At 52.9% G+C, this 25876-nt stretch overlaps 1 protein-coding gene across 4 annotated transcripts; it reads right to left on the bottom strand.

Moving 5' to 3' along the window:
• Window positions 1–630: 630 nt before the first annotated feature.
• On the bottom strand, window positions 631–25233 carry VPS26C (VPS26 endosomal protein sorting factor C). 4 transcript variants are annotated; one of them, XR_011470346.1, is made up of 9 exons: window positions 25096–25232; window positions 12885–13028; window positions 12125–12274; window positions 10184–10264; window positions 9225–9299; window positions 5074–5224; window positions 4708–4860; window positions 2607–2749; window positions 2360–2417 (listed from the first exon to the last, which is right to left on the bottom strand). XR_011470346.1 is itself a non-coding variant. In XM_070407203.1 (8 exons), the coding sequence occupies exons 1-8, from the start codon at window positions 25150–25152 to the stop codon at window positions 2335–2337; spliced, it is 894 nt and encodes a 297-aa protein (XP_070263304.1). In that variant the 5' UTR covers window positions 25153–25233; the 3' UTR covers window positions 631–2334. The 4 variants fall into 4 exon arrangements, 3 of the variants coding, with proteins under 3 accessions (XP_070263304.1, XP_070263306.1, XP_070263305.1); XM_070407203.1 differs by lacking the exon at window positions 2607–2749 and having other exon boundaries at window positions 631–2417; window positions 25096–25233; XM_070407205.1 differs by lacking the exons at window positions 2607–2749; window positions 25096–25232 and adding an exon at window positions 13268–13301 and having other exon boundaries at window positions 631–2417.
• Window positions 25234–25876: the final 643 nt, after the last annotated feature.

Genomic DNA, 25876 nt, shown 5'->3' with positions numbered 1-25876 from the left:
TTTGCCTGGGACGCCTGAGTCTTCCATCACCACGTCATCCTAAACTGGATCCAGCTGCAAACATTCCCTCCATGTCTGGACTTCACCTATTTGATCCAGTGGATCCACACTGAGGGGACCGGACTGTGCACAGAGGGAGCAGCCCTGGTGCCTCTCAACAAGTGAGGTGACAGATGCCGTGGGGGCGAAACAGGACACAGTGACAGGTCAGGGTGAGGCCCGGAGGAGGCCGGTGATGGGACGGCTTTGGCGCAGGTGGAACTGGGCCGCGTTAGGTGCCCCTCCCCGGGACGGGCAGGAAGGTGGGGACATGGCCTTCCTGTCATCAACTGCCAGTCCCTCACCTGTCACATGACCACACCTAGAGGCAAAGGAACAGTTAGTTAAGTCCCTCACCAGGCAGGCAGGGGTCCTTGGCAATACAACCGTTTCTGAACCAGAAGGGGGAGCAGGAGGGATGCGGGAGGGCCTGTGACCTGCTACAGCCCAACAACTCAGCCCGAAATTTTCACAGGGCCAGTGACTCTCAGGTTCAGGACGTGGACTCCCCTGGGGAGCCAGTCAGGTTCCGTCCCCCCGCGTTCGGACAGCGGGCCTCGGACAGGGACTCGACAAACCCAGGCACGATGCTTCGGCTTTGACATTTTATTCTGCTTTCCTCTCCGCCTGCTCTGGAGCTCAGCGTGGCTGGGAACTGAGCCCAATCCTGCTGGAGCTCTGACGGCCAGAACGTGCTCCGCCCACGCGGACCTTTCCAGAACAGTGCAGTCATGGCTCCGACTCCCTTCCTCCTCCTCTCCTCGGCCCGAACGGGAGAACCTGACAACCCTGAGCCTGAGAGTGGATGCCCAGCGCCAGCCTGGGCAGCAGCAGGTGGTTGCTGTCCGGGAAACCCAAACATCCGCGTTTCCCTGGCAACCACAGTGCAGGTGTCTGGCCAAGAAGGGAATGTCTAGCCGGAGGCCCTTGCCTGGGACGCCTGGGCAGAAGGAAATGGGCTGTGGATCCTCTTCAGGTAAGAATTACTCCCTAAGGACAGCACTTGTTATGTTTGTATCCATAAACTGGTTTAGTAAAGAAATTATATAGCAATACACATCCCAAACCATTTTTCAAAATTCTCATTTAGCTTTTTTTTCTTCATTAAACATGATTTCTACCTTTGAAATTTACCAAAAAGTATAGCCTCTGTTTTCTGCCACTGTGAACACATCATCGAAGACAGGTCATTGTTAGTGTCATGTGAGCATCAAAGGAGGCTGAGCAGAAGTGTCCTCTGAGAATACCGATGGCCCCGAAGAAGCCGAGCCTGAGTCGGCTGTTGGCCCTCAGCCTCTCTCATCACCAGAGGCTGCGGGGACCATGGCCGCCAGCCTGAGCCGCCCGGCCCGAGCCTGTCCAGGAGGGAGGACTGGAAGGGAAGGCCAGGCGACCTGCAGAGCACAGGGCTTACTTCTGAGGACTGTTCACTGTGCTGGTGGGAAGAATGCAGGACGGGGGGGCGGGGGGGGGGGGGCGGGGGGGGGGGGGCGGGGGCGGGAAGCAGTGGGTGTAACAGGCTCACCACACCCTGAACCAGAGGGGGTCTGGCTGACACAGGTCTCTGGAGGTCGCAGAGGCCGGGTTCCTTGGTCCAGGGGACCATCCTGGCACCAGCCAGTGCACCCGACACCAGGCATGGACATATGTGCCCCTCACATAGGCTGGCATGGAAGTGCATTCTGGGAATATGGTGGCACCAGGTTTCATACCAGGTCCTGAGACTTACTACTTCAGCCTTTGTCACCCAACTCCCTCACCCCCATGACAGCAAGAACACTTTAAAGTTCTCATGAAAAATGTGGGAGAACCACAGGGCAGCGCGGAATACATGCCCACACCTGCAGTGGAGGCCACCCGGCACCCTTCCCGGAGCGCATCTGCGGGCGCCACCAGCCAGGAGCTCCCCGTCCCTGTCCGTCGGCAGTGGCTCTGGGCTCGCAGTCCCGGCCACGTCGCAACCCGGTCAGATAGGCCTGGCCCCTGAGGCCCCCAGGACCTGACTCCAGCGAAGCTCACACCGTGGTCAGACATGTCCTCAGTCCCTAAGGAGCAGCCGGAAGGCGGGAGTCACAGGAAATGATTGCCAAGAACACTGGGAAGTCCCGAGGACTTTCAAAGGAAAGGACTGACCAGGCGCCGCTGGGAGCAGGAGCGTGGAGGACACGAGGAAGGAGGTGACCGGATCCGAGGGGTCAGGTCCACATCTGCCCAGAATCCCTGAGGATGGGCCTGCGGTGGCTCCGGCTCCAGCTCCAGGAGGGGCCCCGCCCTGCACCTCCGTGCTCCCTCCGGCTACATCCGGCAGAGCTTCAGCGGGAAGTTCTCGGTGATGAGGTGGTCGCCCTGAAGCAGCACCACGACGTTAACCTCAAATTCTGAGAAGACAAAGGACAGGCCCGAGAGGCCCGGGATTCAGTGCGGCCGACAGCCTCTCTCCTTCAACCAATAGCACTCACTCACTCTGGTGATAAAAACGCCCTTAAGTTACGTTATTTGGAATTGGTTTAAGTAAAATCATGGTCTAGTTTAAAACAAAGATCCTCTCTGGACTAAACATAACGCACCTTACAAGATTTAGGGGGGATGTGACGTTAATAGGACGCAACGGCCTTCGGGACTGGGTCCCCTTTGCTCAGAGAATCGGCACAGCAGCAGAAGCTCCCGGGCCTCACACCTCCTCACTGGGGGCCTTGGCCATGGGCAGAAGCTTGTCCACAAACACAGGTTTCAAGTGACTAATGGCCACAGAACTGTCACAGATTGGTCCCCGCCCTGACCTCATGCACAGCGCCGGCTTGTCCACTGCTGTGCTAGTTCCCGTCAGTTTATCCTCCCATGCCCTAGCCTCGCTGACCCCTGCCCCTGCCCACACCATCCCCTGCCCCTGCCCACACCGTCCCCTGCCCCTGCCCACACCATCCCCTGCCCCGGCCCACACCGACCCCTGCCCCTGCCCACACCGTCCCCTGCTCCTGCCCACACCGTCCCCTGCCTCGGCCCACACCGTCCCCTGCCCCTGCCCACACCGTCCCCTGCCTCGGCCCACACCGTCCCCTGCCCCTGCCCACACCGACCCCTGCCCCGGCCCACACCGTCCCCTGCCCCGGCCCACACCGTCCCCTGCCCCTGCCCACACCGTCCCCTGCCCCTGCCCACACCGTCCCCTGCCCCTGCCCACACCGACCCCTGCCCCTGCCCACACCGTCCCCTGCCTCGGCCCACACCGTCCCCTGCCCCTGCCCACACCGTCCCCTGCCCCTGCCCACACCGTCCCCTGCCCCGGCCCACACCGTCCCCTGCCCCGGCCCACACCGTCCCCTGCCCCGGCCCACACCGTCCCCTGCCCCTGCCCACACCGACCCCTGCCCCTGCCCACACCGTCCCCTGCCCCGGCCCACACCGTCCCCTGCCCCTGCCCACACCGTCCCCTGCCCCTGCCCACACCGTCCCCTGCCTCGGCCCACACCGTCCCCTGCCCCGGCCCACACCGTCCCCTGCCCCTGCCCACACCGTCCCCTGCTCCTGCCCACACCGTCCCCTGCCCCTGCCCACACCGTCCCCTGCCCCGGCCCACACCGTCCCCTGCCCCGGCCCACACCGTCCCCTGCCCCGGCCCACACCGTCCCCTGCCCCGGCCCACACCGTCCCCTGCCCCTGCCCACACCGTCCCCTGCTCCTGCCCACACCGTCCCCTGCCCCTGCCCACACCGTCCCCTGCCCCTGCCCACACCGTCCCCTGCCCCGGCCCACACCGTCCCCTGCCCCGGCCCACACCGTCCCCTGCCCCGGCCCACACCGTCCCCTGCCCCTGCCCACACCGTCCCCTGCCCCTGCCCACACCGTCCCCTGCCCCTGCCCACACCGTCCCCTGCCCCTGCCCACACCGTCCCCTGCCCCGGCCCACACCGTCCCCTGCCCCGGCCCACACCGTCCCCTGCCCCTGCCCACACCGTCCCCTGCCCCGGCCCACACCGTCCCCTGCCCCGGCCCACACCGTCCCCTGCCCCGGCCCACACCGTCCCCTGCCCCGGCCCACACCGTCCCCTGCCCCTGCCCACACCGTCCCCTGCCTCGGCCCACACCGTCCCCTGCTCCTGCCCACACCGTCCCCTGCCCCTGCCCACACCGTCCCCTGCCCCGGCCCACACCGTCCCCTGCCCCTGCCCACACCGACCCCTGCCCCTGCCCACACCGACCCCTGCCCCTGCCCACACCGACCCCTGCCTCGGCCCACACCGTCCCCTGCCCCTGCCCACACCGTCCCCTGCCCTGGCCCCACCATTCCCTGGCCTGGCCCACACTGTCCCCTGCCCCGGCCACACTGTCCCCTGGCCTGGCCCACACTGTCCCCTGCCCCAGCCACACTGTCCCCTGGCCTGGCCCACACTGTCCCCTGCCCCGGCCACACTGTCCCCTGGTCTGGCCCATACCAACATGGCTGCTGGCGTTTCCCTGGGTGACAAGGCAGTGCCCTCAAGAGCTGGGACTGCTGGCGGTGGACCCCCGCCCCAGCATGGCAGCTCTCTGAGCTCCGTGGAGTGACGGAAGGACTAGCGCTCTGAGCTGTGCCTGACCCGAGCAGACCGCGTGTCTGTCCCGGGCACGGACAGCCCTTCCTGTGGGCCACGCCCGTCTCAGGACTGAGGGCTGGGAGCTGGCACTCACCCACTTTGAAGTTGGTGGTCTCCAGCGTGGGGCAGGTGAACAGCCGGGGGAAGACCATGTATATGGGCACCGAGAGGCCCCGGCAAACATCCCCGTCGGCGATCTGAATGTTCTGAATCTCTGTGGCGTCCCGGGCATAGCCTTCTGCACACCCTGGGGGAAGGGCGAGCACCATGTGGTCAGAAAGCAGGGCCGTCCAACGAGCCTCCCACAGCGATCAGGACGCCCTGTGACCATGAGAACTTGCGTGGACGCACTCCCCACTCCCCACTCGCCAGGGTTCCCGAGAGTCCCCTCCCTCACAGCCCGTCCTCCATCCCTCACTGGGGCCGAGGCTCCCGGCAGGAGGCAGCGCAGGGCCCTCACCACAGGTCTCCACGCGGACCAGCTGCAGCTCGATGCTCCGGACGGCGGCCTCCGAGCTCTCCACCACCAGCTCGCCCGTGAGCGGCTGCGTGATGACGCAGTTGGTCGAGTTCAGATGTCCTCGGACCAGGAACTTGGGGAGCAAGGCTCTCTAACACAGGACGAAGACAAGGGCGTCAGGACTGGAAATGACTCCAGTCATTTAGGATAAACAACGGGAAACAAAGATGGATAATATTGTTAAAACCCACGGGACCCTGTTTTACAAAATGGGGACAAGGTAGACGAGTACTTGCATCTTCTGTCAACTGACTGCCTGAGTTCCTGCAGATGCGGCCCCGCACAGCCCTGCACAGGCCCTCCGCCACCCTGATGGCGAGGTCAGACGGGAAAGCTCCTCGCGGAGGAAATGACATACAAAAGCATCTGAGAAGTATTTAACTCAACTAGTCACACCCACACGCCAAAAAGTTTAAAAAAACAATTTAAGCCCAGCTGGTCTAGTGTCAACCCAGGAGGTCACAGGTTCGATTCCTGGTCAAGGCACATGCCTAGGTTTTGGGCTTGCTCCCCAGTAGGGGGCGTGCACCTGATTCATGTTTCTCTCTCATCAATGTTTCTTTCTCTAAAAAAACAATAAAAATATATTTTTTAAAAAGAACTTAAAATGTTCTGTGTAAAGACACTGGGGGGTAAGGGAGGGTAGGAGTTTGTCAAGGGCGGGGGGGGGGGAAAAGGCTACTTATGTAATACCCTTTGTAATACTTTAAGCGAAAAATAAAAAAAAATAAAAAAAAAAATGTTCTGTGTAATACAATTTTGAAAAGTTGACACAATTATTTTATTTTAAGAAATGCAGAGAGAACAGTGCTTCTCCGTGCTGGACTGGGAGCCTGTGGGCCTGTCTCTTGTCTCTGGGGGCAGAGGAGAGTGACCACATACGTAACTTAAATGTTTCCAGTAGCCACATTTTAAAAAGTAAAGGAAACAGGTAAAATCAGCCAATACATCCAAAACACTATCACGTCCACATACAATCAATATTTGAAAAGTACGACGTTATGTTCTCTTTCTCAGGCTGAGTCTCGGGCACCCAAATCTTCCGCCCGAAGCGCCTCAGCTCAGACCAGTGGTCACCTGTGGCCGGGGCCGTCCTACTGGACAGCACAGGCCTGGGACTGAAGGGCAGGGAGCTGGAAAAAAGTCTTCATTCAAGGCCAAGTTCTAAAAATAACTAAAGTAAAAGCAGCTACTTGTTTAGAAAAGTAAGCACCAGTAGCACCACATTAAAACTCTTTTAAGCAAATGAGCAATGAAAGCTCTCAAGATCCAGCTGAGGAGCCTCACCAGCGGCCCTCTCCTGGCCTAGCATGATGAACACACAAGTCCAACCAGCCCCCCCCCCGCCCCCCACCCCCAGCAGAGCCACGGCGCCACCGAGGCCACCACCAAGGCCACCCCAGGGGGCATTTCTGAGACTGTGGTTGACGATGACGCTCACCAGAGTTCAGGGACTGCGGCCTACAGCTGGCAGAGCGCTGAGAGCGAGCGTGCCCAGGAGACATGGGCGTCAGTCAGACCGGGAGGCGGGGGGGGGCACCCGGGGGCAGGGCAGCCAGGGGAGGCTCCCAGGTAACGCACCAGAGGCTGGGCAACTGGCCTCATGAGCCTCTGACGCTAGCACTTGCCCAGGTGGCCTGCAGCTTCCCTAACGGGGGACTTTCCACCCAGGAGACCCCAGAGCAGGCTGGGCAAGGAGAGAAATGTCCCAAGGCACTTTGGCCACAGAGCAGGAGCCCTGTGACCCAAAGACAAGCTGCCCGCACACCCTACCCTGAGAGAAGCTACAGGGCCAGGCCTCCACCCCCTATAACTCCAAGCTCGGCTCCTCGGCCAGAGTGCGTTTATAACCAGAACAGATTGTCTGGGCCAAGGACAGGGCCTAACAAGACCATACGTCTCAGATCCTCACCTGCAAATATAAACTAGTAACCAAGAGTCACTACACACTTGAGGAAAATAAGAGCAAGCAAAGGAGGTACGCACTCTACAGAGAGAACTACCCCCGGGAAACAGCACCCACAGGAGGCGGGGATGACGGCGCTGCATCCGCCAGGAAGAAAGGGCAGCGTGGAGGAGGAGCCCTGCACAGGAAGGAATATGGTGGTGAGGAAGCATCCCGCCCGGAGCGCTAAATGCGGGGCCTGAGCCCAGGGCTTCTCTGGGATGCGTCCAGGAAATGATACCCGAGACATTCCCAGGACTGAAGGCAGGCTCGGCCTCCCAGTGCAGGAGGCCACTGAATGCCAGACACACCGACTAAAGCCAGATCCAGCACAGGGAGGGGAGAGGCTGGGAGTTTGTAGGGAGGAGGGATGAGGGAGAGGGAGAGGGAACAGCAGCTCACACAATGCGAGGACCAGATTGTCATCAGTATCACTGGGCACTAGAAACCCAGGGAACGAACTGTTTAAGGGCAGATGACATTAGAGCTGGACTTTTCTACCTAGACTAGGGTTCAAGTGTGGGAGCAAGTAAGGGGTTTTCCGGCCACTCGAGGGTTCGAGCTCACTCCCCACCCTTTCTGAAAGAAGGACTCCAGGATGTATTCCAGCTAAACGAGAACAAAGTTGAGAAAAGAAGAAAACATAAGGGAGTAGCATCAATGGCGAGCGATGACCATGGTAAAACTCAGTTAAGGCCACGGAATGTGACTGTGAAACTTCAGGCGACGACGAAGAACCAGTCTGTAAGCCAATAAAGACTAACTCTGGGAAAAATGAAACTGATGACAACCGGAACGTCGACTTCAAACACAACAAACAAGGCGGAGTGAGGAGAGAAAATGCAAAAACGTTCCAAGCCTTCTGTCAGAGGGAGCTGATTCTCAGTGTTATTTAAACTTGTAACGTCCATGTGTATCTGAGCAGTTAAGGGTAACGACTAGGAGAGGAGAAACAGGATGTTAGAGAAAAAAGGAACAAACAACACTAAGAACAGAAAAAAACAAACACAACCTTAATAAATCAGAAAAGGAACAATACGATCTACCAGAGCACAGGGCGAGGTGGAAGGAACACAATGGGACGGTCTTCAAATCAGGAAGAATGGTTCCACCCTGTCAGTCGGGCTCGGTGTGCTGACGAGGGACCGCACTGGGCTGCTTTTATCTCTCCGCTCACCACCAGTTCCTCACTCCAGCTGTTACCACGTTTTCTGGCATTTAGACCAGCAGTTCTCAACCTGTGGGTCGCGACCCCTTTGAGGGTCAAACGACCCTTTCACAGGGGTCGCCTAAAACCACTGGAAAACACATATATAATTACATGTTGTTTTTGTGATTAATCACTATGCTTTAATTATGTTCAATTTGTCACAATGAAATTGGGGGTCACCACAGCATGAGGAACTGTATTAAAGGGTCACGGCATTAGGAAGGTTGAGAACCACTGATTTAGATTCTTTACAAGAAATATAGACTTATTCTAACCAACTTCAGAAAAAGTGGGGCTGACTGGGACAGCCCTCGGGAGCTCTCAGGGCAGGTGAGGTGGTAGAGGTGGAGCCGGGGCCCACCCCTACCCACACTGTCCCCGTGAGTCTCCTCACAAGGTTGCTTCCTGCAGAAGATCAGTCTGACGGGCCCCCTGGAGTCGTGTGCTCCAAAGCAGGGTGGTCAGTGGATGTGCCGCCTACCACACGCCCTGCTCCGCTGTGGCTCTGAGGGAGGAGGCCAGCCTCACTCAGGAGCCCGTCCCGGGCTTGCCTTCAACCCAACTGATCAACAGGGCCCAGAGAGCAGGCTGCAGGGTGGGAGCAGGAAGAACAGCTGTGTCCGTGGAGGCGGAGAGACAGGTGGCCACACGCAGGTGGTGGGGACTGGGCTCAGGGAAGAGTCTAACCACAGTGCAAAACTAGGAGAAGATGTAAGAAATGATAAACATATATCCTAGGAAACTTCCCACAAGTATGAGTCTCCTAAGGAGTTTCTGAGTTTAAAAAGAAATCAGAGTAGAACTCCAGACTGAATGGGGTACAGACGATAATCAGGAATCTCCTCTCGGCAGCCAAATGAAGAACCATCAGCAACAGCCTGCCAGTGGGACCAGGGGCTGAGAAAACACCGCTGGCCCGGGGTGAGGAACACGTACCTCTTTGACATTCTGCAAGGTTTCGGGCGTGATGGCGAAGTCCACGGGACTCGGAGTCAGTTTCCCCTTCTGAGGCTGCAACGGGAGGGAAACCACAGTCAGGGCTTGAGGGCCAAGAGTTCTGTGGGCCAGACTTCTTCCCTCTTTAGAGACAGGAAGGGTGACACGGTGAACCAGGAAGAGCTCGGCACCAAGAGGCAGGGTACGTGGGCGCTGACCGCACGAGGGAACGAGGCTACCGTGGATGTGGACAGAGGGGGCAGCCGCCGCGTGAGACACAGGGACCCAGGGACCCAGGGCTGTGAGCATGACTGTATCACCAGGTGTCACACGGAGGCCAGCGCTGCCCGCCACTGCGAGGTGTGCATGCCCGAGGCACAGCCCCAGCTGCGCTGCAGAGGGCTCCCGGGAATTTCCCCGGCATCTCCTGGTGGGACGGAGGCTCCAGTTCCCGAAGGTGACACATGAAAGGCATTTGTTAAGAACCTTATGTCACTGCTGAGGATCAGGAGGTGGTAGGAGGGGCGACCCACCCCGCCCCGCGTGCCCGTGTGTTCTTGCTGGGTCTGCCACGAACGTTAAGGCCCTGACGCTCCACCAGGCTGGGCCATCTGAGCTGCCTGCCGTGCAGCCTGAGGGCTGAGGTGAGTGCCCCCAGGACAAAGGTGAGAGACCCCCCCCCCAGCGTGGTCACTGCTGCTAACAGAGGTGGGTCCCCTGCTGGGACTCCTCAACGGGGCACAAACCCCCCAGGTGCAGCGCCATGCGAGGCCATGCACCACCCAGGGGACGCCGGGCGCAGGGGGCGACACCACGCGGGTGCTCGTGCTGGGCGCAGGGGATGACACCACGTGGGTGCTCGTGCTGGGCGCAGGGAGCGACACCACGCGGGTGCTCGTCAGTGACAGGCTGACTCCTCACTGGGATCAGTAAGCCCGGCAGGGCCCGCAGCCGCTCACCGCCGAGTGTACGATGAACTCGCAGGTCTTGGTCAGGTCTTTGGCCAGCAGCGACCGCTTCATGTCACAGCGCAGGGTGTACTGGATGGAAACGGGGAAGAAAACGGCATTCAGCGTCATTTGTTTCCATCTTAGAATGTTCAAGGAGACAAGTCAGTGTTTCAGGGAAACGTAGTCTAATAAATGTGTATCTGAAATCAATATACACAGAAGGGTGAGTTAATGCTCAAAATGAAGGCATTTCTCTATTTAAAAACACACGTGAAGGTTACTCCTCAGCCGACTCCCACAGCCATCCTGTGGTCGGACCCACGGACAGGGGTGCAGGGTCCCGCCCACAGCACAGAGCAAGGCCGAGTGGAGGGTGAGGAGGAGCAGGCATGAGAGCAGAAGCCAGTGACATCTGCAAGGGCAGACGGTGGGCCGCAGCCGCCTGCTGGTGGCCAGCTGTGCCACACAGGGGAGACCTGGCCTCGACTCTCCTGGGAGTCGCTAGTTCTTTGATCCATATCCCTGTTTTGGCTAAGTCAGCTTGGGTTGGATTTCTGTAACTTGCAAATAAAAGGGTGTGAATAACAGGCACTAACTTTTGGTCACAATGTTTCTTAAGTGTGAAAGCATAATTAATATACAAGGCAGCTGGTGGTAAGCCAGGGAGGGCTGGACAAAGGGGGAGGCGGAGGAAAATGCTGATGCTATGTTCCAGGAACTGTGTTTCGCTCAGATGTACTATCTCAGTTCTAACAATAGAAATGTAAGAATTCTCAGGGCAAGGGCAGTCACACTAACTCACTTAGTCATTCAGTGACCATACAGTGGCACACCCTCATGCCAGGCCGTAACTGTAACTGAGCACTTCACGCCAAGACCTCATTCACCCCTAGGAGAGGCCGCGAAGGCTGCAGGGGTCACAGAGGTGGGCTCTGGAGTCACACCTGCCGGGGCAGGAGCCCACACTCCGAGTCTCTACACAGTTCTGTAATTCGAGCTCAGATTTGTCCGCAAAGCCCTGCCTCTTTCCACCTCATCGTGATCTTTCCCCGTCACTACAGCGTGATCCGGGGGTAGGAGCGGCAGGAGTCAGAGTGGGCAGACTTGAACAGGGCACAAAAGAAGGTGCAGGTTCCATCTTTTTTGACCATCAGTAAACACCATCAACAGGCATGAAGCAAGAAGATGCTCGCCCATAGACTGAGAGCAGACTCCTAGGAAGGGCACTTTTCACTGTAAAAAGGGTGACTAGCAGGGGAATGGTCTCTACCAAGGCCAAATTATCAGCTAAAACTTTATTATTAAATCAAAAAATTCCTAACTTCAGCCCTTCTGCACATAAGACAACACGTGTCTTGTCTCATTAAGCAAGGGGGCCGCAGCAGAACTGACATCACAAAAAGTACCCTTCTCGCCACTGACTGAAGGGAAGGCCCTCTCTCTCTCTCTCAGTCATGCCTCCAAACGCAGAGACAACAGCAACTGTGAAAGACATCCGGAACCACAGCGGTGGACAGGAAGTCATAAATTCACTTCCCCTCGTTTACAAGGTTTGTTCAATAGAGGATACAGCCTATGCTGCAGCAGTAGCCTTTGGGTGTTAAACAAAGAGATGTTTATGCGAATAAAAACAGACAAGCTGGTCAGTGCCCGAGAGGAGGCGGCCTATCTGTTACCCAGCAATGAAAGCGCCCTTCACAGCCCATGTGGCTGCACAGAGCGCAGGACACAAGGGGTTTTAAGAAGAAGCTGCAGCGTGGGTCCCCCGGGCTCCTGTTGAAAACAATGGTCACACAGGAAACGTGTGCCTCGGGGAAGCGAGACGCGGACATGGAGCACACGGCGGTCACGGCAGGAAGCGCAGGTTACATTCTAGGTGCACCCACACATTTCCAGTGGAAGGACCACCAGGAAGAAGTTGTGAAGACCACTGCATGCTGGGAAACTCACCTGAATGTTGACAAACACGCCATGGTAGGTCTCGTACAGAACTTTGTTCCCCTTCACGTGCAGAGGAAATTCAAAAGGAATTTCGGTTTTGCCGCTGGGGAACTTCCCCGGCTTCACCATCTCGATGGTGCTGTTGATAATCTGGATCGGCTGCAAAGAGAAGCCACTCAGTCCAGAGTCTCTGTGTCTCATCCCCTGAGGGACAGGGCCCGGCCCGAGACGTGAAACTCTAAGAGCTAATGTAGAAAACACGGGATGGCCCTGAATGGGAATGCGGTTAACGAGCCCCTCTTTCCTCTTACCCCCTCAAATTTGAAAGTTAATATGTCCTTCAGGAAAAGGAAACTATAAATACAGAAAAAGAGTTCACATTCTGGAATCCGGAATCCACCCTAAATGACAAAAAGAATGGCCACTGCTCTTCCAGCACGTCATATCCAGCAGCAGCCGTGCGCACAGGGACAGTGACAGCCCCGCTGGAGGAGGGTGAGGGCAGGACCACCGCATACCTCCGAGGAGCGCTGGCCTTGGTCATGGCCGGCTCAGCCCTGACCGCTCCCCTGCTCCTCTCTGACAGGAATAAAGCAAGCCGCTTCCAATCAAGGACCTATTCAGAATCAGCGGACCTATTTTCCAGCTTGGTTAGTAAATATTAAAAGTGTGACTATCACGGCACCATTTGCAAAATACCGACAGACAACAAGTAAAAACCACCACAAACATGAGTACTGAACCGATGGCGTGCACCAGGCGTTCCTACCTTCACGGAGTTGTAGAAAGCTTCGAACACGCCCACGCTCTTGGCACTGAGCTGGAGGTTCACGGTGCCTTCCACGGTCAGGGAGAGGCCCTGGTGCTGCACGGGGTCCTTCCCACTGATGACCACCACGCCCGAGAGCATCTCCTAGGAGAGGAGGCAGCCCCAGTCAAACGAGGAGGTCCCTTCAGCCACCCTGTTCATCAGCAAAAGCAAGCCTCTTTCACTAGCAATTTGTTCAAAGATGCAGACACTGACCAAGCACTTACTACAGATCAGACACCAGGAGGCCAGGAGAGAAGGAAGGGCCCCGGGTACGGGTACGGGTGAGGTGGGGGTGGGTACTGATAACTACAGGGTAGGCTGGGCACCCAATCTCATCCCACCTCAGCCTTCCAGAAACATCTTCATTTCCGGCTGGGAGAATCCCAACAAAGGTCTGAATTCAAAAGGGCAGAGAAGGGCCTGGGGCGAATGGCAGCGCTCTCTTCAGAAGGAATGTAATAAAATAAAACCCTTGTCTCGAGGTTCTCCCGCAAGGATGCTGACGAAAGTGACTGCACACTTCCACGTGCGAGAGTAATTTAACACAGCGTCAGCCCAGCGGGCCTCCCTGGAGAGACCTAGAGGTTATCTATACATCCCAGAAGGCAGCCGGCATCTTCACCGGAGAGCTTCCTGTCCCTCCACATCCGGTCATCTGGCAAACGTTCAAGGCCAAGGCCCCTGGTTCACAACCATTTCGCATCATCTCCTTTATCTGAAGATAACTACCAAGTAAGATAATATGGACATTCCCTGCATTCTTCCATGCATGGCAGTTTCTTTCTGTCCATAGAACTTCGCAGTTTCAATTTGCTCCGGGTGAGGTTGGGGTATGAAGAGGAAAAGGAAGTTGAGGAGATTAAACAGCATCACCCAGAACAGAGATTCTACAATAAATACAAAACAATGCGTTTCTTAAATGACCTTCAGAAATGTAGCACGACTGACGCCAAACAGTAACATGACAGAAAGTTGACAACAAAACTAGAAAAAAAGAAAAGAAAAGCAGCAAAAATGAAAAAATGACCTGCAGATCAAAGCATTCAAAACCAACCTGTTCTACTGGTGTTTACATCTGTTTACGTCACTAGAGAAACAGCTTTCACCAAGCCCGCTCCTTGGGCAGAACGCTGGAGGCAGGCCTCAGTACTAAACGTGCTGGGTATGTGTCTTTCCCACTCCCCACCCCGCAGCCCTGAAGTCCGAGCGAAAACAAACACTAGCATCTCCATTTTAAGAAGAATCCAAGGAGTACAGCTCTTAATGTTAAAAGCTCATGAGCAAATGTAAATGAAAATTCCTCTGAAATAACTTTTACATTTAATTAAAATTAATTCTATTAAGTTTTGTATAACCCAAATCAAACAAATCTAACTTTCAAAAATTTAAATCCACCAGTATATTTTTAAAAACACACTTCAGCCCTCGCCGGTTTGGCTCAGTAGATAGAGCATAGGCCTGAAGACTGAAGGGTCCCAGGTTCGCTTCCGGCTGAGGGCACATGCCCGGGTTGCAGGCTCGACCCCGGGTGGGAGGTGTGCAGGAGGCAGCCAATCGATGATTCTCTCTCATCATTGATGTTTCTATCTCTCTAACCCTCTCCCTTCCTCTCTGAAATCAATAAAAATATATTTAAAAAAAACAACACATACACTTCACTGATATGTCCCAGAAATAAAATGAGACACAATAATTTCATAAACGTTATTAAGTAAACAACACAATGGCACTTGAGGGAAGTTCTGCTTCTACTCAGTCAGGACATTCTCAGGGAGCCTCCTGGGATGGGGACTGGGTTGGCCACTGGCTGGCACTTGATAACCAGGACGCCAGGAGAACCTCCCCAACCTACTGCTCACCAAGGACAAGGCAGTGAAGTACCTTGGGAGCAAGCAGAATAAGTACTTCATGACCCAAGGGACTCTCTTGTCATTCTTTGATTTTAATTAAGAATATAGTGGAGGGAGAAACCAAGATGGCGGCATAGGTAAACACCAGAGTTTGCTGCCTCGAACAACCACTTTAAAAATACAACTAAAAGACGGAACGGACATCACCCAGAACCACAGGAAGGCTGGCTGAGGAGAGACTCTTCAACTAGAAGGAAAAACAACAGCATTACGAGGCCCAGAGGAGGCGCAGTGTGGAAAATTTAAAGGTACGGTGGTGCGGTGGTGAGGTGGTGCGCGCGCAAAGCGGGCTGGCGGCTGAGGGCGCGGTTGTCGTTTTCAATCAGGAGTGAGTCTCAGACTCTGGGCTACAGATCCGGGCGAGTCTCTAGGGACCCAGACTCAAACGAGAGAAGCGGGGCTGTCTGGCTACGGCCCCTCCGAGGTTTGCAGCGGTTGTGGGGACAGAGAGGCAGAGCCCCTGGGGACGGACTGAGAGCGGCCATAGCGGCTCCCTCCCCCTGCCCTGTTGAGCCCGCCCCGCCCAGGCCCTGCGCACAGCCATTTGCCAATTGCCTCAGGCAAAGGCTGGATTAGCGCCTCCCCAGAAGACAGACGTTTTCCGCTCAGCTGATTCCTACAGCCAGTCGGCCTGGTGGTCAAATCCCTCTAGTGTTAACTACAACAATTAAGGCTTGGCTAGAACAAGACTGCGCACAGAGACCACAAGGGGGTGCACCAAGAAAGCATAAAAGATGCGGAGACAAAAAAACATGACAGAAATGGAGGATATGGAGCTAAGAATCGCAATTTTGAGGGCTTGCCATAAATTTGTGCAGAGCCTCACGAAAACTAATGAGACCCTCGATGCTACGATAAAGAAATTAGAAAGTAAGCATACACGGACTGAAATAAAGAATATTATACCCAATAGCAGACCAGAGGAGCACAAGAATCAAACCAAAGATTTGACAAAAAACACCCAACTGGAAAAGCAAAATGAAAAAAGAATCCGAAAGTGTGAAGATAGTGTAAGGAGCCTCTGGGACAGTTTCAAGCGTACCAACATCAGAATAATAGGGGTGCCAGAAGATGAAAGACAGCAAGATATTGAAAACCTATTTCAAGAAATAATGGCAGAAAACTTCCCCCACCTGGTGAAAGAAATGGACTTACAGGTCCAAGAAGCGCAGAGAACCCCAAACAAAAGGAATCCAAAGAGGACCACACCAAGACACATCATAATTAAAATGCCAAGAGCAAAAGACAAAGAGAGAATCTTAAAAGCAGCAAGAGAAAGACACTCAATTACCTACAAGGGAATACCCATACGACTGTCAGCTGATTTCTCAACAGAAACTTTGCAGGCCAGAAGGGAATGGCAAGAAATATTCAAAGTGCTGAATACCAAGAACCTACAACCAAGATTACTTTATCCAGCAAAGTTATCATTCAGAACTGAAGGTCAGATAAAGAGCTTCACAGACAAGGAAAAGCTAAAGGAGTTCATCACCACTAAACCAGTATTATACGAAATACTGAAAGGTATCCTTTAAGAAGAGGAAGAAGAAAAAGGTAAAGATACAAATTGTGAACAACAAACATGCATCTATCAACAAGTGAATCTAAGAATCAAGTGAATAAATAATCTGATGTACAGAATGAACTGGTGATTATAATGAATCAGGGACATAGAAAGGGAATGGACTGACTATTCTTGGGGGGGTAAGGGGAATGGGAGATTCGGGAAGAGACTGGACAAAAATCGTACACCTATGGATGAGGACAGTGGGTGGGGAGTGAGGGCGGAGGGTGGGGCGGGAACTGGAAGGAGGGGAGTTATGGGGGGGGAAGAGGAACAAATGTAATCTGAACAATAAAAATTTAATAAAAAAAAAAAAGAAACAAACAAAAAAAAAAGAATATAGTGGAGAGAATACAAAATTAATAAAGTATTTGTAGATAAATTAGACATTCTAATAATATACAGGTCTATTCAACTCCTACCAACAAAAGGAAGATACAGAATTTGTCCAAGAATAGCCCAAGGAGCCAAGAATTTTAGAAACAGAAGATATTTCAACAAGTTAAGACTCACAGTAATGAGAAAACGACCTTTTCCTTTCTTTTTAATTGAGCTATAATTGATATATGACGATGTGTTAGTCTTAGGTATACCACACAATTCTTGATTAGTCTTGGCAAAGGAGGACAGAATGAACTTGAATATTAAATGAAATTGAATATAAATTAGGGGAAACCGGAACATCACGGAGAACCTCCCCACAGACTTGTGTCTAGACTCTTGACAAGGAGGACACAGTGCCATTCCTCCCCCAACATAGTAAGTGGAGGTTCTTCACCGGAGGGCCATGATTTCATAGAGAGGCCACTCAGACTTAAGGATGGCAATGAACCCCAGAAACGATGTACAAAGCCACAGGCATGCGTGCGATGTTTTAGGAAGAAGAGCCATAGCGTTTGGCCTCTCAATCAAGGAGGCCCTTGACATGAGAAAGATTAAGAAACACGGATAAGAGAGATGCAGCCCCACACATGTGCACACACAAGACAAAGTAACAGATCCCGGTGCTCTTGACTACACATCTTGGCCCTGAAGAGGGCCTTGGCCTGTGCTACCGTCAGAGTGGGCCAGCACACAGCCTGGGCTCCCACTGGCCTGTGAAACCTTACCCCTCTGCGAGGTGAGGCCTTCGAGGCAACCACACCATACGGAGCTTCTGCAAATCAATGTAAGTCTTTGTCCTGGGGGAGCCATGTCTAGAGAAAAGTCCCAATGGCCTTCTTCAACCACAGACCAAAAGATGAGGCTGGAACAGGGCGTTCAGAGGCGACCGTCACCCCGCCGTCAGCCATGCTGGCTTCCTCAGCAGAAACCACGACCCTGAGGGTGGTAAAGGGAGACCTTTTCTAACTGTGCCTTCTCTAAATGTAAAAGGCCACTACCAACTACACAACTTTTTTCTTTCTTGTTCTTGGGAATTAAATACCAAACCCATAATTAGACTCTGGGTTTGAAGATGTTGACATCAACTCAGCATCCCCCCTGGCTTCCTGGAAATCATCCAACAGAATAAGTAACAAAACCACAAACTCCATTTTTAGCCAAGCAAAAAACCAGTTAAATGCCATGAAATAGGTGGAAGAGCTACAAAAAGAGTGACGACGGGGCGGTACACCTGCAATAAGAAGCCGAAACAAGGCCCATGCTGTAGAAGTAGCTTCTGGAAGGTGAGGGCTCGCTGGGGAAACTAGTCAGGTTTTAAGGAGCAGAGGAGGCAGAGCCCAATGGAGAATCCTACAACTGTGCCCCGAGCAGGAAGGAGGAAGCCCTGTCTGCAGCAGTGGGAGGCACCGAGGCCTCTGCACTGTGAGAACCTCCCCAGCTGCTTGTCTCACAGGCAGGAGAAAAGTAGAGGTAGATTAAACAAAGTCACATAGAAAACCTCAGTTGGCTTGGTCTAGGAATACATTCATCTCCTACGAGAAGGTGACATTAAAAGAACCAGCAGAGCCCTGGACGGGTAGCTCATCTGGTTAGAGTGTCGTCTGGAGATGCCAAGGTTCCGGGTTGGATCCCCAGTTAGGGCACATACAAGAATCAACCAATGAATGCAAAAGTGGAACAACAAATCAATGTGTCTGTCTGTCTGTCTGTCTGTCTCTCTCTTTCTCTAAAATCAATTAAAAACATATTTTTTAAAAATTGAAATTCATGAATTTTGAACCTAGTGAGCTGGTTAACTATTAACACAATAAATTAATCTTTACAGAATGAGTACCCTCTGGCCTTAAATGTACAAAATTATAAGCCCCTTAAAATTTGGTAACTTGCCAGGCTGGCGTGGCTCAGTGGTTGAGTGTCAACCGATGAACTAGGAGGTCACAGTTCGATCCCCAATCAGAGCACACGCCCTGGTTGTGGGCGGTTGTGGGCTAAACCCCCACTGTGGGACGTGCCGGAAGCAGGAGGCAGCCGATCAATGATTCTCTCATCATTGATGTTCCTATCTCTCTCTCCGTCTCCCTTCCTCTCTGAAATCAATAATTTATATATTTTATATATTTATATATATTATATAAATTTGGTAACTTATGGGCACAGTGGTCTTCCTCGGAAGAGATGTCAAGATTGCATGCTACAAAGTCACATTTCTCTGGATTATCTCTTTGGACTTGAACACAACAGCCAGAGAAGTGAAAGCCTCTCAGTGAGTGTCCCAGCCATTCTCTCTCCAATGTCTTCCCTTTCTGATGGTCCGTCCCAGCAGCATGATGTGCCACGACAGCCACCGCTGTTCCCAGGAGTCCTCTGCGCACCTGAGCAAATCCTTCCTTCCTAACATTTCAGAAACACTTAGGATCACCTGGGACTCTTACTCCACATTTGGTCTAGAGATCACATACATCAACAGGAGCTGCCCTTTCATTTACCGACAGAATCAAATGCATTAATTAACCAAAATTTTTTAAAAATCATAAGTCAAGGTGGGAAAACACAAGTTAGACAAATTGCTTGTTGAAACGCTCTAGTCTTTCTAGTGGCACTCAGAGACCCATTTTGGTTGGAAATGAAAATCAGAAACATTAGAGATTTTAGCTTGTTAGGTATCCCTATCTCCACTATTCTATGTAACAACTGTTTTCCATCTTGTGTGAAAAATACACGATCACAGAGATTTCTCCAGGTAGTAAATAATGGCCAATATTATGTGATGTTGACTAGAAAAGAGAATTTTGAAGAGAATGCATTGTCTCCAATCTACCACTAAAATGGAGCTAATGCTACCTAGCAATCCCATTTCTAGATTGTACTCAAGTGAAAGATTACATTCACACAAAAACCTGTTCACAAATGTTTCTAGTAGCTTTATTCAAAATCACCCAAATGCCCCTCAATGTGTAAATGGATGAAAAGTGGTACATCCATACAAGGGAAGATGACTCAGCACTAAAAACAAGCATGTCAAACATGCGGCCCACAACGAATATTTGTGGCCCAGCCAAATATAACAGTATGTAAGCAATGTTTTAATAAAAATTTCGTAACTTAATTTTTACAATATCCTCTTATACATAACTAGAGGCCTCGTGCAGGGATTCGTGCACCAGTGGGATCCCTCGGCCTGGCCTGCAGGGATCAGGCCAAAACCAGCCCTCCAACATCCCCTGAGGGGTTCCAGATTGTGAGAGGGTGGTTCTCGGGTGATGCACCCCGGAATCAGGCTCCCTCCTCTCTGGTTCCAGGTACGTACCCAAAAACCACAGCTGCCAAGTCACTGCAGCTCAGCAGCTCCTACGTTGAGCACCTGCCTCCTGGTGGTCGTTGCGTGTCATAGCTACTGGCTGGTCGGCCAGTTGGCTTTTATATATGTAGATATAGATTATTAATAACGAACTACAACGTTCGCTAACGACTGATTACTATAATTGTGTTGCATTCATTTCCCTTATGTGCCTTACGCACAGGCGCACCATTTCTCTCCACTAATACTAGCAGCAAATATTTTAGCAGCCGATGGCCATGTCATTAGTCTTGGACTGACTTGTTTGGTGTGTGCAACAGGAAACATTCCGCTTTCGGAGAACAAGAAAAATAGGTTTATTTGTGTTACACTTTTAATTTGTGCAGTTATTCAGTGTCTGGTAAGTTAATGTTCAAAAATTAATTTTTTTATTAAAATGTTCTATTATTTTATGTTACAATGATTCGTTTATTTCAGTCCTTTGTAATCAGCATGTCTCTATCGAAATAAAGCTACGTTTCTATGAAAACTGAAGCTTTTGTTTTTTTGTGGCCCACATAAACTTAAACCTTGTTTATTTGGCCCGTGTTAGCCTTTGAGTTTGACTTGCTTAATTAAAAGGGAACACACTACTAATACACACAGCAATTTGAATATGCTAATTGACAAAGCCAGATTCAAAAGCTTACATATCATATAGTCATATTTATGCCATTTATATGCCATTCTGAAAAACTACAGAGATCAAAAAGAGATCAGTGCTTTCCAGGGCTAGTGGAGGGCACAGGGAACTTTGGGGGGTGGCAAAACTGTTCCACATCGTGACTGTGATGGTGGTTACAGTGTCAAAGAACTGTGCACTGAAGAGAGTGATCTATTGTATGTGATGTACCTCAACTAAAAAAGCCCACAGAGATAATCAAGTTAAAAGGATATAAACTTATACCACTTTCTTGACAACAGGGTCATATTCTAAAAGTGATTAATATTTAGCCCCGGTGTGGCTCAGTGATGGAGTGTTGACCTATGAACCAGGAGATCATGGTTCAATTCCTGGTCAGGGCTCATGCCTGGGTTGTGGGCTCGATCCCCAGTGTGGGGCATGCAGGAGGCAACCCATCAATGATTCTCTCTCATCATTGATGTTTAGCTCTCTCTCCCTCTCTGAAATCAGTAAAAATATAATTCAAAAAAACAAAATAAAAACTCCCAGAATGTAGCTGAAGTCAAATGGAAAGTGGGTGGAAAACCAGCTTCAAGTGACACTTTCCTGGAACACGCCTGTGCTAAAGGGCAGATGGCAGACGAGCCACTGTGAGAGGACAGGCCGGGTGACAGAAGCTGCAGAGGGCAGGCTAGGGGGAGAGGGATGCAGAGGGACAGGCCAGGGGGAGAGGGATGCAGAGGGCAGGCCAGGGGGAGGGGGATGCAGAGGGACAGGCCAGGGGGAGGGGGATGCAGAGGGACAGGCCAGGGGGAGGGGGATGCAGAGGGACAGGCCAGGGGGGAGGGGGATGCAGAGGGCAGGCCAGGGGGAGAGGGATGCAGAGGGACAGGCCAGGGGGAGAGGGATGCAGAGGGACAGGCCAGGGGGAGAGGGATGCAGAGGGACAGGCCAGGGGGAGAGGGATGCAGACGGCAGGCCAGGGGGAGAGGGATGCAGAGGACAGGCCAGGGGGAGAGGGATGCAGAGGACAGGCCAGGGGGAGGGGGATGCAGAGGGACAGGCCAGGAGGAGAGGGATACAGAGGGACAGGCCAGGGGGAGAGGGATGCAGAGGACAGGCCCAGGAGGAGAGGGGGCTGCAGAGCCGAGGGAGGAAGGGTGCAGTTAGAGTGATGGGAGTGAGAAGGGACCGGAGGGGTGAGCTCGGCCCAAAGGACAGTGTGGAGTGGGAGGCACATGGTTCAGAGGAACAGGAGGACCAGGGTCAGGCAAGATGGTGACAGCAGCGACCAGCTACAGAATAGGCCAGCTGGACTCTGCTGACTCAGGCCGGGGAGCAGTGGGAAAGGGGTCGGTGAGGGGGAATCACAGGAGGAAGAGAGGGGCCATCTCTCCCACAAAAAGATCCTGGAGCAGCACCGCTAGGAGTTCGGTGCTGGGGACAATCACCCAGGAACTGGCGGAAGGCAGAGGCTGCCACACAGGCTGAACCCAGGATGATGTGAGGTCAGGAGGACTGGCCTGGGACTTAGCATCGAGAGGAAGGCAGAGAAAAATCCATCCATCCTGCCGAAGTCCAGAGCCTGCCAGGGTCCAGTGCCCATGACGTGCTGAGACTTGCTGAGACTTACGAGGCTGCAGAGTCTGGAAACTGACACGCCCACCGTGGCCAGGAGGCTTGCCCATGCCAGGCCAGCACAAGGTCTGCAGCACCAAACACCAAACGGAGAACTACATGAATGATTTCATTACATCCCAGTTTTCCAACGGGCCTTGGCTAATTCTGAAAATGGGTTCGGGTGTGATTTAGGAGACAAGCCTTTTCAGGATAAAGTAAAACAGGCTTTTATATTTTTCATACCATTCTAGCTTTGCAATTTTTCTTCATAATAATGAACTGATGTGTGTAGGAATTTTCTTTGTGGCAACAGCATTGAGCCCTCAGTACATAAATCCCTCATCACTGTAACCTGGCTCTGCTGGGCAGTAAATCTCTTATTTATGTTTTTCACAACCATAATATTTAACAGTGCTGTTTTCATGAGTACGTGTGCCAGGATTAAAGAACGTTAAACATTCTGAATTTATAAAAACAAATGAAGTGTATTTACATTACAAAAAGATTTACTGCAGGGTTCTTTTAACTGATAAGCTCCTCTGGCAGGCGCACTGAAATAACATAATCTGCAACGCATCCGAGTCAAACTCTTTGGTCAAGAACACATCTACTGCGCCAAGCAAAGAAGCACACAGCAACCCCAAACCACACTCAGCTTCAGTGCCAACAATGCGGTCATCCATCTGATCGCCTCGGTCACTGGCCCTCCTTCCTCCAAGTCCACCATGAAGGGACATCCAAACACCTGGACAGCATCTGAGAAGCTCTAACTGTGCCATGTGCGGGGTACATAACAACTTAATTAACACTGGGTGTGAAAAGACATCGTGGAAAAGCTTAATGGTACCTCTACCCCCTACCATTGGAGTCAGAACCTATAATTAATGTCTCTTAAAAAAACTTATTTTTCAATAACAGTTGACATACAATGTTGTATTAGTTTTGAGTGTACAACATTGTGACTAGACATTTACATACCTTACAAAGTGATCACCCCAGTAAGTCTAGTGCCCGCCTGGCACCATACGTAGGTATTACAGTGTTACTGACTGTATAGTCCCTATGCTGTACTTGCATCCCTGTGACTATTTTATAACTGGCAATCTGTGCTCTATAATAAATGTTTTAAAACACGATCTCATTTAATCCTCACAACAAACCCTCTGAGTGGGCATCACCTCCATCCCACAGATGAGAACTAGGACCCACTTCAGAATAAAAGGACACGATTTCAAATATTTGTTCCCATCGGTGCTCTTGCACGTCACTGAATTCTGAGCCTCAGTCTTTTCAATAATAACGTGGGGGAAATGCCGCCCCTTCAGGATCTGTGAGGATGAAAGCACCGGGAGTTGGAAAGGGCTATGCTAGTTTACGTTATTATAAAACAATGACACTGACATTTTGAAAAATATATATTTGTATTGATTTCAGAGAGGACGGGAGAGGGAGAGATAGAAACATCCATGATGAGAGACAATCATGGATGGGCTGCCTCCTGCACGCCCCGCACTGGGGATCGAGCTGGCAACCCAGGCATGTGCCCTGACCAGGGATGGAACGGTGACCTCCTGGTTCATAGGTTGACACTCAACCACTGAGCCACCACGGCCAGGCAAGATGACATTTTTGAAGAATCCAGACCAATTACTTCATAGAATATTCCTAATTTTGGATATGCCCGATTGTTTCCTTATGAACATGATTTAGGTTAGACATTTTTGGCAGGAATACTGCATAGGGGAGTTGTGCCCTCCTCAGTGCGTCATGCCAGAACCCTGTTATTACACCAGAACGTCTGTCAGTCTCATCAGTGGTGATGGTAAGGTGAGGTGTTCACTGTGGGGCTTGACTTGGGTGATGACTACCAGACCCTTTCATTATAAACATGTCTTCCCTTTGCAATTAAGGTGACTATCTGAGTCGTGTAAATACCAGGTTTCCCCAATACCCTTGCACCTAAAGCTTTTAGCATCCATTCATGATCTTTTGCGTGGTATTGTATTCTATCCCTTTTGAGAGTTAGCTGCATTCATGTGACTAACCACTACTCTCAATTTTATTCCACAGAGTGAGAGCAACTGGGGTTTCAACCCTGGCTGCACAATGGAATCGTTGGTATGGCTGGGGTGGGGCCTGGACAATCCCACTTTAAAATCCCCCGGTGACGGATCCTGATGAAAAGTAAGGGTTGGTAATCCCCGGGGCAGAGGAACCTTGCAACAGTTTCATTTTGCAAATAGGAAACTGAGGCCCGAGGAGGTTAAGCGAGCGGCCAGTGGCACAGAACTTAATGGCATAGTTAAGATTTTTTTTTACTTCATTGTAATAGGCCATTCTTTCTGTATGCTATTCGAAGAATAAAACCAGAGATACGAATAACTTTGTACAGTGTTAGAGCTGACCACAGGCTGAAGTGCCTATTTCTGTTTCGAAGGTGAATTCTGCCTTTCTTCACCAGACCTCTGCAGAGGAGGGAGGTCTCACTGCTCCCTGCGACAGCTCCGGCCCGGGCCGAGGCCGAGCCGGATGTTCAGGGAGCCCAGCAATCAGCACCGCAGCCCCGGCGCCGGCCCCTCGGGCACGCACGCCCCCCGTCCGCCACTCTTCCGGGGGTGGGGGCTCCCGGCGGGGCAGCTGGCGGCGCGCCCCCGTCCCGCCCAGGGACACCCAGATGTGCGAGGAATCCTGGAAACGACACAATCCGCAGGCCCGCCCACCCCACTTACCCCGGCGTGATAAACCTTGTTCGCTCTTTTAATCTTAATGTCCAGGGAGGTCCCCATCCCGAAAACTCCGCAGCAGGCGCTACTTCCTGCCACACGTGACCCGAGGAGAAGCAGGGATGACCCGCCCCTCCCGCAAGGGCCCCACCCCTCTCTTTCCTCCGCCGGCAGTTGCGTCACGTGATCTCGCGCCGGACGCCGGCTCGATTGTCCGCCTTCCTCCTTCCGGCGCAGGGGCGGGCTGAGGGGACGATCACTCTTCGTCACGCCCCCGCCGGGCGTGAGGGGCGGGACCAGACTAGCCCCGCCCCTTCCTTGAAAACAGTCATAACGCCCGGAACTGCCCTCCTTCTCGCCCCTTTACTACAAGGATGATGGAGGGCTCTCCCGGCGTGCGCTGCGGCGGGGGCGGGGCCGGAGACGCGTCGCGGGAACAGCCCGCGCCTGGGAGCCGAGGCTCCCGTCATGCTGTGCGCGCAGAGCCGCCGCACTAGTGAGTTGGCTTTAAGGCGTGTTCGCTGGGGGTTGCGTTCCCTCCTCGTCTCCTTCCTCTCGTCCTCTCCAGTCCTCCCCCACTGTCTCCCAGGGCTTCTGAGGGCCGGCGCCCCCGTGTCCGGCCCGCGGCCCCGCACTCGAGGCCTGCAAAGCGCCGCTTGACGGGTGTCTCGGCGGCCCCAGACCCGCCGCCGGGCCCGGGGCCAAGGTCTCGGGGAGCGCGGTGACCTCGCCTCCCTCCGAGCCGCGGCGCGGGGTCGCTGGGCCCGGGGACTTGTGGGTACTCCCC

Source organism: Myotis yumanensis, unplaced genomic scaffold (genome assembly GCF_028538775.1).
Source record: "Myotis yumanensis isolate MYYU_CA2020_CCGP unplaced genomic scaffold, mMyoYum1.0.hap1 SCAF_2, whole genome shotgun sequence".
Taxonomy (NCBI): domain Eukaryota; kingdom Metazoa; phylum Chordata; class Mammalia; order Chiroptera; family Vespertilionidae; genus Myotis; species Myotis yumanensis.
This window is presented reverse-complemented; position numbering and strand designations above follow the sequence as displayed.

Excerpts from the sequence above, each read along its gene's own strand:
- VPS26C (XM_070407203.1), bottom strand. The coding sequence starts at position 25,152 with ATGGGGACCTCCCTGGACATTAAGATTAAAAGAGCGAACAAGGTTTAT. Across the intron at positions 5,225-9,224 it reads CCTTGCAGAATGTCAAAGAG|AGAGCCTTGCTCCCCAAGTT; the intron begins GTACGTGTTCCT and ends GTCCTGTGTTAG. Across the intron at positions 4,861-5,073 it reads GGTCCGCGTGGAGACCTGTG|GGTGTGCAGAAGGCTATGCC; the intron begins GTGAGGGCCCTG and ends CCCTTCCCCCAG.